This window comes from Callorhinus ursinus, unplaced genomic scaffold (genome assembly GCF_003265705.2).
Source record: "Callorhinus ursinus isolate GAN/ISIS: 27379988/994484 unplaced genomic scaffold, GSC_fseal_2.0 scaffold2, whole genome shotgun sequence".
Classification (NCBI taxonomy): Eukaryota; Metazoa; Chordata; class Mammalia; order Carnivora; family Otariidae; genus Callorhinus; species Callorhinus ursinus.
This window is the reverse complement of record NW_027397064.1, coordinates 44802093-44817654: the sequence shown is the minus strand read 5'-3', so window position 1 is coordinate 44817654 and position 15562 is coordinate 44802093. Positions and strand designations below refer to the sequence as shown.

At 33.6% G+C, this 15562-nt stretch overlaps 1 protein-coding gene across 4 annotated transcripts in view; it reads right to left on the bottom strand.

Annotated features, from left to right (window-relative positions):
• Positions 1-769: 769 nt before the first annotated feature.
• CALCRL (calcitonin receptor like receptor) overlaps positions 770-15562 on the bottom strand; it is a 102649-nt gene continuing 87856 nt past the window's right edge. For 2 of the 4 annotated variants that reach the window (XM_025848857.2, XM_025848862.2), the window contains 6 exons: positions 14971-15124; positions 13439-13499; positions 13289-13355; positions 8464-8682; positions 8269-8310; positions 770-2990 (listed from right to left, as the gene is read on the bottom strand). In XM_025848857.2, coding sequence (XP_025704642.1) covers positions 2775-2990; positions 8269-8310; positions 8464-8682; positions 13289-13355; positions 13439-13499; positions 14971-15124 — 759 coding nt within the window. In that variant the 3' untranslated portion in view covers positions 770-2774. The remainder of the gene's footprint in view (positions 2991-8268; positions 8311-8463; positions 8683-13288; positions 13356-13438; positions 13500-14970; positions 15125-15562) is intronic. The other 2 variants (XM_073881504.1, XM_073881501.1) reach the window with 2 other exon arrangements.

Genomic DNA, 15562 nt, shown 5'->3' with positions numbered 1-15562 from the left:
AAAAAGTATTGATTTTATCTTTTCTTCATAAGTAAGACATAAAGGAGATCTTGATTAACACGTCAGCTTTAGAGAAGTCTAATATTTAAAAACATCACTCATAAAAAAATATGGGTACAAAACTAACACTGGATTGGATTCTTTCACCTGAAGACTGTGCAATAGATGATTCTTGGCCAGAAGGGAAATCTGATCTGAACTTAATAAGATAAAAGCACAATAAAAAATAATGGAAAATTACAGAATAATTTTAATAGAATGCTCATGGAGAGTTTGACATTTTCTACTGCCATTTATGGTTGAGACTTGACAGTTTGTCTGGAAGAATGAAGAAATATGTGAACAGTGTCGAACAAAGGATTTGAATCTGTCTTTGAATAATAAGTAGCTAAAAAGTGAGATTATTTAAAGGAATTTTTGTATAATTTAAACAGTAGCAAATCCAGAACAGCCTGCATTCCTTCTTAAGATAGCTTGCTATAAAATCCATAAATTTGAAACTAACAGTAAAACCTTTGCATGTATACAGATAAACTATAAATCTATTGACCAGACTATTTAATATGTTAATTCTTACTAATTTAGATAATTTTCCTGGACAATTTGAAATGACTTCTGAACTCACAATCTACTGACAGCTTAAGAAAGAAGCTATGATTGGGGCGCCTGGGTGGCTCAGTCGTTAAGTGTCTGTCTTTGGCTCAGGTCATGATCCCAGCGTCCTGGGATCAAGCCCCGCATCGAGCCCCGCATCGAGCCCCGCATCGAGCCCCGCATCGAGCCCCGCATCGAGCCCCGCATCGAGCCCCGCATTGGGCTCCCTGCTCTGTAGGAGGCCTGCTTCTCCCTCTCCTACTCCCCCTGCTTGTGTTCCCTCTCTCGCTGTGTCTCTCTCTGTGTCTCTCTCTGTCAAATAAATAAAATCTTAAAAAAAAAAAAAGAAAGAAGCTATGATTACTTAAGTTTAATCCATTTTAAACAAATTAACACACTGGGAAAACACATACACATAGTGATTTCTCCTCCTCAAATTGACTTTTACTAATTTAAGGCATTTTCGTTTTTCAGAAATTTGAGTGGAAAATAACATTAGGGAAACTGAATCCCATTTAAATGTCACTTTAATTCATTAGTAAGGCTTTCTTCCATCTTAACTGAATTACTCCCTAAACATTCTGACAATTCTTCTTCACTGATATATTAAAGTCTTTCACTGATTTTTAGTATCATATTATCATAATAGCTCTATTAAAGCATTTTATATGATATTTATGTATATATATATATAGTATTCCTCTAGTTTTTTTTTTAATAGTCTGGAACATTTCCAAATCCATATATATTTATACAGTAAGAGTCAGAAAAGTAATATTTTTACTGGTGTAAAAACCGTAAGAATGGCAGACTGACATTTATTACTGTAGGAATCCTGTAAAATTTCTGGATTAGAATGAAAGTTCATCGTCAAAATAAAAGGAAAAATATGTCAAACATACGTACTACTAAGTTATGAAAGAATCACCTAAACTAATGTAATAAAACAGTGGCCTTGAGTTTTTTTAATAAATATTTTATATCATATCAAGGATATTTCTGTTCTCTTGGTTCTCAAACAAACTTCTGATGCTGGCATCTGGTTGTCTTTAAAATATTTACCCAATATAGAATTCCAGACTCTATTTTATTATAAAATCAGCCCAGACACAGTATCAGATATTGACAAGCATACATTGTTACATTATGTATTTGTTTTTTTTAAAAACTTATCTAGATTATATGTATTTGATTTGAGACTATAAAATAGAATAACAGAGTATTTACAAGCTTATTTTCACAACAATTTTTTTTTACAAACTTCCAAGAAAATAAGAAATCCTTCACTGATTTCCTTCATGTAAAATAATTGCGAATTTGTCTACACAGTAGAAATGGAAGGGCCAAAGTTTCTATTTACAGATACAGGGAAACTGATTCCCTCCCACTTGTGTAGTAAGATAGGAAAGTAACTGACAAGGTGTTTGTAATATCAACCAAGATGTCTCCCTAATGATAGCAAAGTAAGATTGCATGTCTTACATACTGTTCATCAAATTTCAAAAACAGATATAATATTGGATATGACTATGATGTATCAGCCAAAGAGTAGACAATGGCAGTTCTGCTCAGTCACTTTTCTTGGAAAATAATTACTTCTTTATCCAGTCCATTTGAAAGGGTAAAAACAAAAAGGGCTAGAAGATTTACTGGGTTAAAAAAAAAAATCAACTGCACCAATGAATTATGGGATAAAAATTTTAAAAACAGACAAATGAAAAGCTAATTTTCCCTCCAAGTCTGGAGGTCTTACCTAGCTCTTTTTAGTCAGTAAGAGTAGAATTGTGCCCAGTGTGTATATGAACTTTTACAGTCTTACTCATTTGTGAATTCATGCAGTGGTGTCCTAGAGCTGGTACATACCAGCCTATGAGAGTTGATTATACTGATATTTTCCCAATTTCACATTCAGCAATGTCAAATTGGTAGCCTTAAATCAGCCGTGGTGGGAATATACCACAGAAACTGGAAAACATTACAAATCAGGGTTTCTTTTTTCTCCCAAAGAGCTAGTTATTAAACATTTAACAACACACTACTGAATTGATGTGAAGGTTTTCTTTTTCTTTGTGGCTTTCAAGAAATTCATTGAATATTGAAGTCTTCTGGTTGTAAAGCCATAGTTCCAAGTCCTTTAGTTAGGAGTGGCACAAAATAGTTAAGCAGTACTCCCTCAGTTATCAATCATATAACTTTTCTGGTTTTAAGACAACATTTTCAATATCATGGATGCTTTTGCCATTTAAGTGTTCACTAGGACAGTCATGACTGTAACCTGTACCATCACTGATTGTTGATACTGTGTAAGATGCACTTCGAAGAGCATCTGTATGGGAAAAGCTGTTTCCAAATTGGATTTTATATTGATTCCAATTTCTTTTTAGAATTGCTTGAACCTGTCAATCAAAAAGAAACAGAAAGGACAAGAACAATCCATTATCTGAAATAAAGATATTGTATTTAAAAGTACAATAAAATGATTTATGTAAAACTTAAAAAAAAGTATTGATGTTAATTAGTGAATAATACTGCTTTATTTTCTTAATTAAAAGAATTAAATTGAGAACATTAAGAAATTTATATTTAGGAAATTCATTGCATTACTCTTTACTCTTAGATCCCATTAATATTTTTATGCCTTATCTTTGAAGCTTTAATAATGCATATGAATGTATTATTGTCAAATAAGTAGTTAACCCAGACCCCCATTTGCAAGCTTGCATGTGTAACATTTAGTTTTATATCAGTATCTTAATAATAGAATGAGAAGACAATTAGTGAGAGTACAAAAGGAGAGAGAAAAGAGGTAAAAGGAAAAGAAGTTAGGGATACAAGGACTACAAATTTTCATCATCATCATTAATAGCAGCAACTACTTTTTACTGAGTGATTATCATGTGCCAGGTATTGTGCTACATTCTGGAAAAAAAAATTAAGGTTTTTGTCCTCCTGAAACTTACTACCCAGAGGGAAGAAAGTGAACAGGTAAATTACAAATGGGATAAGCCTGTGAAAAAGTTTAGGAATGTCACCACTCCACTTCTTTGTGTTTGGATCCCCCTCTGACTGGGTGAATTTGATATTTAATGACTTCCTTCTTCTCTAGGGCTAGAGATCAGGATTGGTAGACCACATATAGTGACTTTGGTTTTAACTGAACATGAGACACTAAGGGGATTTTCTTCATATTGACTCAGTAAGTGGAAATGAGAATATTCAAATACATCTCCCACTTGGTAACCTGGATATTTCCAGGTGTCTGATGATTGGGCAGACCAGTGTGGGGCTATCTCCTCCTACTTTACGAGTGAACTAGCCACATGCCTGTGACATAAGTTAGGTCTGTCCAAAACATGTCTAGCTTTGAATTGTCTTCCCCAAGCTCTCAACTGCTCTTTGACATTTTGATTGTTCCTCAGAGGCAATCTGAGCATCACTAAAAGCAATTTTCCAATTATCCATGTACTAGAAATATACTCATGCAATAATTGTCTACCTTGCTACTAATTATATAGAATTCCTCAACTCTTCATTCACTGTATTCATGTGTAAAATTAATATTAAATATTAAATATAAATATTAAAATAGGGCTGGTTTATTTAAGTCTACATTCTTTTGTCTAATAGATCTAGAAAACTTCTCCAAATTATGAACAATCTATTACTAATAGGTATTCCCAGGAGCTCTTTTAATGAGAGGACTCTGTGGGATACTTCAAAGTCCTTTTAGAGTCTCCTGTACTCTGTCACTTAAAATGAACACAAAGTTTACTGTCTCACTTTATATTTTAACATGTAGAAAAATGGAAGACACAAATACAAAGTCAATGGGTTTCTTTAGTTAGAATTCAAAATGAGTTATTAGAATTTCAGGTATTAATTATGTAATTAGAAATGCAATAAATGTGTTTTAAATATATTTTTATGAAATTCAGAACTTCAGGACTTTCAAGCTTATATATGTATATGTATATATATATATACATATATATATATACACACACAGACACATATAAACTGTATCTGAAGGGAATAATTTATATTCTTGTAAATTTTCTTTGAAATAAAAGCATTTATAGGACAACAAATACATTTATCTTGCAAAAAAGTATACACTACTGCTTCCCTCATGATTTAGTAATGTCTTTCTTAATTCTCCAAATACCATGTTTAAATTAAAGTAATTTAAAAATAATGTCTGCATATGTAATATCTTCATGAGCATAAGCAAATGACAAATGGAATGGCTTTAGAGTGTGCTTTTTAAATAAATATTCAAAGATTTACAACAAAAGTGACTTTTGGCCAATTTTCTAGATATTTCTGATGGGAATTGTTTTTGATCCTGATTTTCTGCTAAATGCATTTCTCTTCACTTTGTTACTAAATGATGGACTGACTGAATACATTTACTATATAGCTTCTGTTTGAAAGAAAATAGAATGTAATTTTACACAAAAGATTCTACATAAATGTTGGGAAGCAGCTGACAAGAAGAAGTATCTTAGCTGTGAATGTAATAATTATGTTCTTGAAAATGAAAGCTTAAATTCAATTCCAACAGTCAAAATGACTTTTGAAATATCTGACTGCTCTTGAAATATCTGCTTTGATTACAATCATCACCCTATTTCTTCCTTACAACCAAATCATCAGAAAAACCATGGAAGTTCAATTTCCTGAACTCTGGGGACTTACTGAAGTTAAAAATGAAACTAATTAAAGACCCATTGGCCTTGTAAGGATCTGTTTGTTTATATTATTCTCTATAAGGATTTGTTTTTCATCTGCTTCCTCTAATACAATATCATACTTGTTCAACAGAACATTAAAGTGGCCACTCTTAATACACCTTTAATGAGAAAACTGTAATGGGGAAAGACAACAAGGAAAATGTAATGTAACATTACATTTATATTTATATTTATATTGTATTTATAATGTTACATTATAATGTAACATTACAACTTTATATGCCCATTAGCACTTGATAAGGAATCAATTCTATATTCCTTAACCTAAATTAGTTAAAAAATAGTTAATAGGGCTTCATATAAAAATGCTACCTAATTCTCATTATAAAATATAGGTTTGGTTATTCTCAATAAATCTTTTTGTTCACTTTATAAAAGTATCTCTCAGGTGTTGTTAGATTTACCCCTGAGGCTAGGGAGGGCACTTCTAATAACTAGATCTCTAGTTTGTGCTGACAGTCCATATTTGGCTGAGTGGGCTAGAGATGAGATGAACGTGTCCTGAGCACTTGTCATGCCACAATTATTTAACTAGTGAGAAATGCAAATAGGAATATTTTGACTAAAAAATAAACAAAATGTGAGAGTCAAAAAAAAATAGGAATATTTTGACTAAAAAATAAACAAAATGTGAGAGTCAAAAAAAAAAAAAGTAGAGACTACGCTAAAGGGAAGCTACTTGACCTCCCATGGAAAGCAAGAAGGGAATGTAAGCCTGAGCAAATGATTTTGAGAACTACATGACATAGTTGGAACCACACAAAATGAATCTGGCAGTTGTGCCTTCATGTTATGAGAGTGGGAAAAACTAAGAGGCAAAGAGACAAAAAAGGAGGGATTATAGTATTTCTTAAAATGAGAAATGAGTCATCCACAAATAGGGACTGTATCTTGAGAGATGAAGAAAAGGGGACACATATTGGAGATGTTGTAAAGAACCAAAGGATTTGGCAACAACTAGATTCAAAAGATTTTGTATTATTGTAATTTTTTACTGCCCAAATTTTCTCAATTTTAGGACATGGCAGAAGATCAAGGTCTGGGTCTCTTTTGGTTACACAGAGAGTGCAATAAGAGTATTGGGCATTAGTTTAGATATCCCCTGGGCAACCTTTCCAAATAAAAAGTCCAATTTGAGATTGACTCCAATATGACTAATGCTTCCATTTGTGCATGTATTTTTGAAAATGAACGATTTGACAGATCTAGTGAGGAATCTATAAGGTACTGGTAATCTACTAAGGGTGGGGCATGCTGCTAAAAACTTTAGATTCTTAGCTTACACTAATCTTTGTGAGACTGTGTAAGGAACTTGCTTTTATTTCCTTTTAATAAAAGTAGACACTGAGACTCTAGGAGGCTCAGAATATTGCCCGAAGTATTACAGCATCAGGAACAAAGTGGCATCTTTGGGGTAAAAACACATTGTTGTATCTATGCTTTTATTCTACACTGCTTCTTATCACAAAATATTTTACTAGTAATTATGATTAATACATTTAGAAATTACCCTTTATTAAAATGAAATCTGTTTCTGCAAGTGGAGAGGTATATTGTTCATATTGTATGCCTGTTCTTTGGCATGTTGTCCATTTCTCTCTCATCTATATTTAATTGTAAAATCCCATATAGGCAGCAGATAGGATTGTCTAATTCAGCTCATGCAATCATAAATTTATAGAAGTACATAATAAATGCTATTTGAATTTTATTATCAAAACAAATGATTTATCTATTCTTCCTCATTGCAATTGCATCTGTACTTCTCATTAACTTCAGAAAAAGTCACTGTTGTCCACTGTATAACAGAAGACTCATGGAAGCACCACTTAAAGATACGAAATATAGCCTACTATGTTTGACAGTTCTACACTCTGTTATAAATAATTAAATAAATGAAATAAACATTTTAAAAAATCAATTTAATAAAATCAAACATGAAATTTCATCATGTGCTAAGAGAAAGAAGTAAACTATTATTAAGCAAAGGAGAGCAATATTTTATAGTTTTTCATGACATGTACATGATTTCCAATGTTGATTTATTTTTTAGGAATTGTTCTCATAATGTTACACCTACTGGTCCATATGTTTCCCATCTGAAGCTTTGCGATAAGCTTCACAGTTACCAAGTATTTGAGCCTCACTCGGTTGCTGTCTGGATTTCTAAACTTTGTTGAATTTTACAAAATCCTCCAACAGGGTTAAAATTTGTCAAATCGATTAAAAACAGTTAAAGAGCTAAATCAGTATAGCTCAAACCACTGAGCTATAACACTATTCATATGCATAAGAAACTTGGTACCAGTTTCTAAAACACCTGAAACTTTCTTGCTCGGAAAGCCTTGGATAAAAATCTTGAAATATCCAAGAGCACATTGCCATGTTACAAATTACAGCATTCTGTTCTCCTCAGTTTTCTAACTTACTGCATGCCCTCCCTGTATAACTGAGAGTTTAATTCTTTAAAATCTTTTTGTAACCATCATAAAACTGTTTTCCAAACCACATTGTGAGCCAGGCAAAACAAAAAAATAGAGAAAAGGGGAAAATGAAAATGAGCCCATTCTATTTCCTATTAGAGTGTATGTTTTATGAGGTTAAGGACTGACTAGCATTGTACCTACGACAAAGGCCGGACTTACTAGGATTAGTGCAAAAGGTAGGTCAAATGCTACATGACTAAAAGTCACTGATGGACTATTTTAAAGTGAGGCTGGATTTGCCCTATTCTTGAACTCCAGTATGACCCAAGCTTTTGGGAAGAAGAGTTGCATCCATGAAAAGAGATTAGTTTTTTTTCCTGATCAAAATGGAATTTGAAATAGTTGTTCCTAGGGAATGTATAATTGTTTTTCTTTTTAGAAAAAGATACATTGCAAATATAAAACGATAAAAGGAATAAAAATAATCACCATACCTCTCCATTAAAGAAACAGAAAATTGTAGAAACCAAAAGACCCTGTAAAAGAAAAACAGAATTTTCTGATTCCAAATGGAAAAGATATATTATTTGTAACCAACTTGCTACATACATAGTCAAAACTAAACCAAAGCTATATGCAATTTAATACCAAACTTCACAAGCTGCCTTCCTGATTCAAGAACACCATACCTGATAGTGCATAAGGATGTGCATGATGTAGTCATATATCTCCTCTGCAATCCTTCCTTCAGGTCGCCACGGAATCAGCACAAATTCAATGCCAAGTAACGGCACCAGGATAAGTGTAGCTCTCACAGCTTTCATGTAGAGATTGGATTCTGCTTGGTGAGTAACTTTTAACTTGGTAATGAGAACACGTACAATATTTAATAGAAAAAAAAGATTCACCTAAAAAAATAAAATGGCATATTGAAAACTGTTTAATATTTAATATTAAGAAGTATTACTGAAGGATCTTTGATTTTATAAGTTGTAGATTATTTTCAATGTACAAGAATATGTTCTACTGCAGAGAATATATGCCTAATATATTAATTTGTATTTCTAGAATTGTGATTTATTAATTTAACAAGCACATCAATGTTAGTGGACTTAGTTTTAGAAAAATAGAATTACGGTGGAATTATTGTGGAACACATTCAGTTAAGGAATATCTAAGTGTTTTTCTCAGCTCATTTTCTTATGCAGTTTTTTTGAATTTTACAATGGTCTAAAAACTAAGTCTTTTGAACATTTTCAGCTCAAACAAAGGAAAGAATTGTTTATAACAAATGCTAATTTTTTAAGTGTCTCCTCTTTATCACCGTCCATACTAGTACTTTCTAAATACATATTATACCATAATAACCATTTTCATCTTTTTGGTTTCTCCTTCCTGTGTTTCCTTTTGTAACAGTAATCCTCACAACTCCTGAGATAGTACTGTAAGCTTCTTTATCATTCTGAGGAGGCTGATCACACACTAAAACCAGCTGATGTTCAACCTAGATCATCGTAGAGTTAAAACAATTTTGGCATCCTACAGGGCCATCTGTTAATTACTTTCTGTAATTACATATTTACTGTGTTAAAAACTTTTCCCAAGAGAAATCATTCTCTTTGAAAGGGAGATATAAAACTTCAAAAATTTAGTGTGAATAACTAAGTCACTCAGGAAACAGAGTACTGCTTTAATATATCTCTCTCGCTCTCTCTCTCACTTTGAATACCACTTTCTTATCTTCATCCAAGTCAATATCTTTTATGCTTGTCTATTTTTTCTGTGCCCATATTTTGCGCCTTCAATAAGATTATGGATATTAACTCCAGAAGAGCCCCTGAGGGCTCTTACGTCATTACACTATATTCTCTTTCCTTTTTCTTCACCCTGACTTCTAGCATCTGTGCTTTAATAATCTAAAGCTTTTAAACTACATCCTGATAAGTAATTTATATATGCTTACCTTAATAAATTGGAATAATAATGATAGCCCCTCATTTAATATAGAAAACAATGAACAAATAACATACATATGCTGATTTAAGACATGTGTTATGAAAATAACTGGGCATAAAAATATTCCACTACTATTCTTAGAGAATCTAATGGGACATGTGCTCCAAAGTTCACCACAATCCCGATGGAAACACATCTATGAAAAGTAACATGGTTATAGACACAGGAATGTCTCTGCTAAAGACAAAAGCAGAATAAGCCATTTTAACAGGTGTAAGAATGAAACATGACAAATCAACACATCAGCTGTTTTTCCACCCATCCTATTATGTTCCCTTCCTAAGCACTCATGGTTATTGCAAAGTTTTGACTAAATGGAAATTACTACCAGCCCATGAAAGAAAATATAATAATGCCCTTTTATCTGCTTATAAATTTAGAATATAAAATATTTTATAATCCTTACATGCAAAAGTCATAAATTATAAAATCAGTAGAAATGTTGCAATTTAGATGCTCATTATGTGAAAATCTCTAAATGCAAAGTGCTTTTCCAAAATGGCAAATCTGATTTAAAATGTGAAACTAGAACTAGAAAGTTATCCTACTTTATTTTCTGCAAATACTTCCATTTATTTTGAATAGGAATTGAATAAGAATTTTAAATTTCAGATGACCTATATCTGAATCTCATCTATCTTTGAGCAAAACTAGTTAAGGGGAAGAAAAGAAATCTGTTTTTATTCCAATACTCATAAAGATCATGTAACTGGTAGGCACAATAGGACATTTTCATCTCATGATCCCACACTCGGGTCATGAAAGGAAGGAGTGTACCTCAGCACAGTGATGGCAGGGGGATTCCTAGAAGCCATTCCCAGACTAGAATAGCCAGCAATCACTTAACTGAACTGACTTAAAAATCTCTCACTAAACACCAATTAAATGTATCCTCTTTCAACTTCCCTTTGGCAAGATCTCAAAAGTGCTGTAACCACTCAGATACCATCCTGCTCAAGAGGAAATGTGACAAGGGAAGTCTGAGTGGAAAGAAACTGATTGAGGTTGAAATATTTTATTTATAAAAGTTGTACTTAAGCATGTGACCATATAAACAATTGCTAAGGCCCCTCCCAAGACCTTGGAATCGGCCAGAACCAGTGAGGAGCCCTAGAACTCAAACAAAGACAGAAATATTTATCGTGTTAGAAAAACAGGCTCCTGCTCTTTTTTAAGCCAAGAAAATGGAAAATGTTTTAGGCAAATAATGTGGATTTTCACTTTCTTTCTTTTAGAGTAGCTTGATGGGTTATATTTCTATGTGATATTCTACGCTTTTTTTTAAAGATTTTATTTATTTATTTGAGAGAGAGGGAGAGAGAGAGAGAAACAGCATGAGAGGGGAGAAGGTCAGAGGGAGAAGCAGGCTCCCCGCCGAGCCGAGAGCCCGATGTGGGACTCGATCCCAGGACTCCGGGACCACGACCTGAGCCGAAGGCAGTCGCCTAACCAACTGAGCCACCCAGGCATCCTGTGATATTCTACCCTTAACTGCACCATCTACTCTTCCCTCCCAAAATTGATGTGGAGGGGCTTTTCCAAGGATTGTGTTAGTTGCAATTACATTTTTTATTTGCTAGGTGCTTTTACTTAATTTCCTGAACCTCTCTGATTTAAGCATTTGAATTACCCCTCTGAAGAATCAGTCAGATCTCTTGTAATAAAATTTTGCCTTATATTTGTTCTGTAAGTTCCTGGGTGGCCCAAACAACATATCTTATTTCTTTGAACACTCCTCAGAGCAAAATTATGGTATCATGTAGAAATTACAAGAAACTTTTTAGAGCATTTTTTGGGAGGGTTTATTGTATTCTAGGCACTGTGTTGACAAGATGCGTCTCATTTAATCCTTACAATACCCTATGAGGTATCTATTATTATTCCCTAATCACAGAAGAGACAACAAAAGTACTGAGAGGTTAAATACAACAAAACAAAACACCCCCCAAAAAACAGAACTTGCCTGATACACACAACCAGATGTGGTAGAATTAGATTTCAATGTTGGCTCTAAGATTACAAAGCTAGGACATCTCAAGGTGTAACTTAAGTCAGGTGTATCATGCATGTCCCTAGTATGTGCAGGGCAGAAAGGAAGGAAATGCTTCTGCTTATGAAATTCTCACTAGAGTCTACATTAAGCTATGTTAAACTTTCCATAATCGCTGTAATAAATTCCATGGATTAATTTTTAAGCTTATGTGGTCAGGCACAAATCAGAAGTTTGACACTTGCTACATGCTTTATACATGCCAAGTTAAGTCCTTTATAGGTGTTAACTCATTGGACTCCTTGTTTAAACGATTAAAAATCACTATTATTGTATTCTTTATTTTACCAATGAGGCACTTGAAATGTAGAGTGATTAGTTTAATTGCCTAGGGTCATACAGCAAGTAAAAGGTGGAAGAAGTGTTCAAGCCCAGGCCTTCAGCCTCCAGAAGTTTCTCTGAATTGTGACATGCTTTTGAGAATGGCTCAAACAGTATTCTAACATAATCGTATACTAAGCTGCAATTAGCAAATATAGTAAAATAATAGAAGAATCCTTGTCTAAAAAAAGAATTTGAAAACAAGGATTAGGAAGCTCTGAATTTTGACCAAAAAACATAGCCCCTTTATCTTTTTCTGTATAATTGAATATCACCTGTAATTATAATCTCAGACATTAATCACATTCTGGTGTCTAATGCTTTATGGAAAAAAAAAACCCTGTTAATGTGGATGAATTTATTTCCCCATCGAAACAATGTAATAAAAGAACTGAATGTGACTTCTGTTTCTCTGTAACCACACTTAAAAATGTCCAATTGGTGTATTCATGTTAAGTGATGATACTTATGACAGTAAAACAACAGTTTAACCAATACTCTCTTTTTCCACATTACAGTCTTTTCTTTATTGGAATATTACTCTTATTAGCAACATAGGCGTGTAGTTTTCCCCATTTGCCATTCCCTCTCACTAGATCTATCCTCTACCCTTCTCTGTTCTGCTCTGCATCCCAGGAAACTCTGAGGCACCTCGAAAGACTGCACCCTTGCCCAGGCTTCTTGCTCTCTGACATTTGTTTCATTTGGCCAAAGGGAAGAACCAAGTAATCAGGGCATAGGAAAAGAGAAGTTTGAGTATTTCTTCCTCATTCTTCTTCCCTGCCAGGCTGTGGTTTGAGCAGTGGCTATGTTCCTCTACTCAAGGCCATGCTTCCCAGCACTGGCCCAAATCCCAAAACACTGTTCTGTCCCCTCTTTAGGTCTAAAGCCATTAAGAGTTTCCCCACTGCAGGTCCCTGGTGCCTGGCCATTCCTTATGAATTAGCTCCCTTCCTCTTCCTGCAAATACCTCAAATTAACACCTTTATTAAACTCTCTTCAGTTAAACACTGTGAACGTGTCATTTACGTACACGAGGATCCTGAAAGATACCATAGACCAGATGATTCAGGAAATAAAGTTGAAATATGAACAATGATGAAACAAGGAAAATTTTCATTACGTACCAGTAAAGCAGCACAAATTGGACCATGGATAATGTAGAGAAGATGGGTATCAGAACTGATCCAGCAGCTTGGGGGGAAAAACAGCAAAATTATGTTGGATATTTTCATTTATGTAGTTCCAATAGAAATCAGAAAGAGAGATTATCTTACTTGTCATTGTAATATAAGCTTCTCGCCACAGCATGTATACAAGCAGGGATCAGTGGAAATCCTGCAAATATCAAACAAAAAGAAAATTAACAGGCAACTTTCTCTGTAGATGGAATTCCTAAAATGTGGTCATAAAATATGAAACTCAGGTACTCTGGGAGCAAAAATAACTGGTCACTATATGTTTAATGAGTAAATATTTTCTGTATAGCCAAGCAATAAATATGGTAAATATTAGTTATTTGTATGTCCAGGTTTGTGTGTCTGTGTGAAGTCATTTTGAATCAGTGGACTTGAGAGCCTAAGTCCATAAATGTGCTGCCTAAGCTCCAAGGCTTAGAAGATTTCATATATATTTTCTATGATATGGAATCAGCCAATACTTATTTAGTAGGATGTGGGAAGAAGTTGAGACTGATCAAGTGAAGAAAAAGAGAGGAAGAGAGAGAGATGGTTTATATATTAGATATTTTGCATGTTTTTAGCATTCTAAATGAGATCTTTCCAACATGAAATGAAGACATGTTTTATAAAAGTAACCTATACTAAATATACTAAAGAGTGTGTGTGTGTGTGTATGTGTGTACATACCTTTATATATCTGTATCTATTGTCTGACTGGATAGATAGGTAGATTGATATATGATAGATAATTATAATTTCAGTTATGTTTCTAGAAACTAGTCCAGTTGAATTCATTTTCAGCATTTTATATTTTGAATTAATTCTAGTTGTTTTTAAAAATGCACTAGAGGCACAGATCAAGAAACAGACTCTTAGTTACAGAGAACAAACTGATGATGACCAGAGGGGGAGGTGGATGGGGGGTGGGTGAAATAGGTGACGGGGACTAAGGAGTGCAGTTGCTGTGATGAGCACAGGGTGATGTACGGAAGTGCTGAATTACTATATGGCATACCTGAAACTAATATAATACTGTATGTTAACTAACTGGAATTAAAATTAAAACTGAAAAAAAACAGAAAAAAAAGAAAAGGAAATATGCTAGAAGTGTATCATTATTTGCATTGTGAATAATACCATGTCAGGAGATTGTGTGGAAAAAATAGATCTTTTGTGTGCCTTTATTCAATTACTGACCCCTCTATTCTTAAGATAAAATGATATTTTTTAAAAACAAACTTTTTTTGAGTGGAATTTCAAAGCTGGCTAAGCCCAACGCCCTCATTTTGCACAAAGGAAAAAGAGATTCGAACAATATGAAGACTAGTTCACTAATTCATGATTCTAATTCTGTCGTGTTAGCCACTGCATACTTAGCCAAGATACACACTGAAATATTAAATAGAAAAAAACCCAACAACATTGTATTATTGACCTGTGACTACTGAAAACCATGAGTCAGTAGTTCTTTGTTTAAATATTTCAATTTACTGCAATAAGCAAAGGTTAATCACCTGCTGTTGTTTGAGAATGATTAATAATAAGTATATTTTTATTACAAAGGAGCTCTGCATCCTCTAAGAGCTTTCTTAAAAGGTGAGTCAGCAGACACGCGTAATGGCACTTACCCCAGCCAAGAAAATAATACCATATCAAATGTTGCTTTTCCGCAAACACAGCCACCACAATGAGTGTGTGTAGGTAAATGCCTTCACAAAGCATCCAAAAGTAGTTACAGCCCATCAGGTAAAGATGAATGAACTGAGACACTTTACAACTAACCTGTGAGAAAAAAAAAGAAAGCCATCAATATTTAGTTGTTTGTGAATTCACATGTAAAGCAATAGTCTAGTTTAGGTTAGTTATATAGAGACCTGGAATTTTCTCTCCTCTACACAAAATCTTATATACTGATGATTCAGATTTGTAAAATGCCAGTCTTCATCCTGATAAGTTTTTAAGCACTGACTCTAAAGAGTTATAATGGTATACCTCCCAGGAAATGTGTAAATTCCAAATTTATTACAGTTAGTGGATGTGTTTTTTCCAGATACATTTTTTCATGAAAAGTGGTCAATAATTGAAAGTCTTGCATACTACTGCTACCAGTGCAATTACTCAGTAAATAACAATCTAATGGGCCCGTATTTGATATTATTCAAATATGAGGTTGAGGATTTCATGTAAGTAAAAAGAAGAAAAAGTTATGGTTTCTTTCCT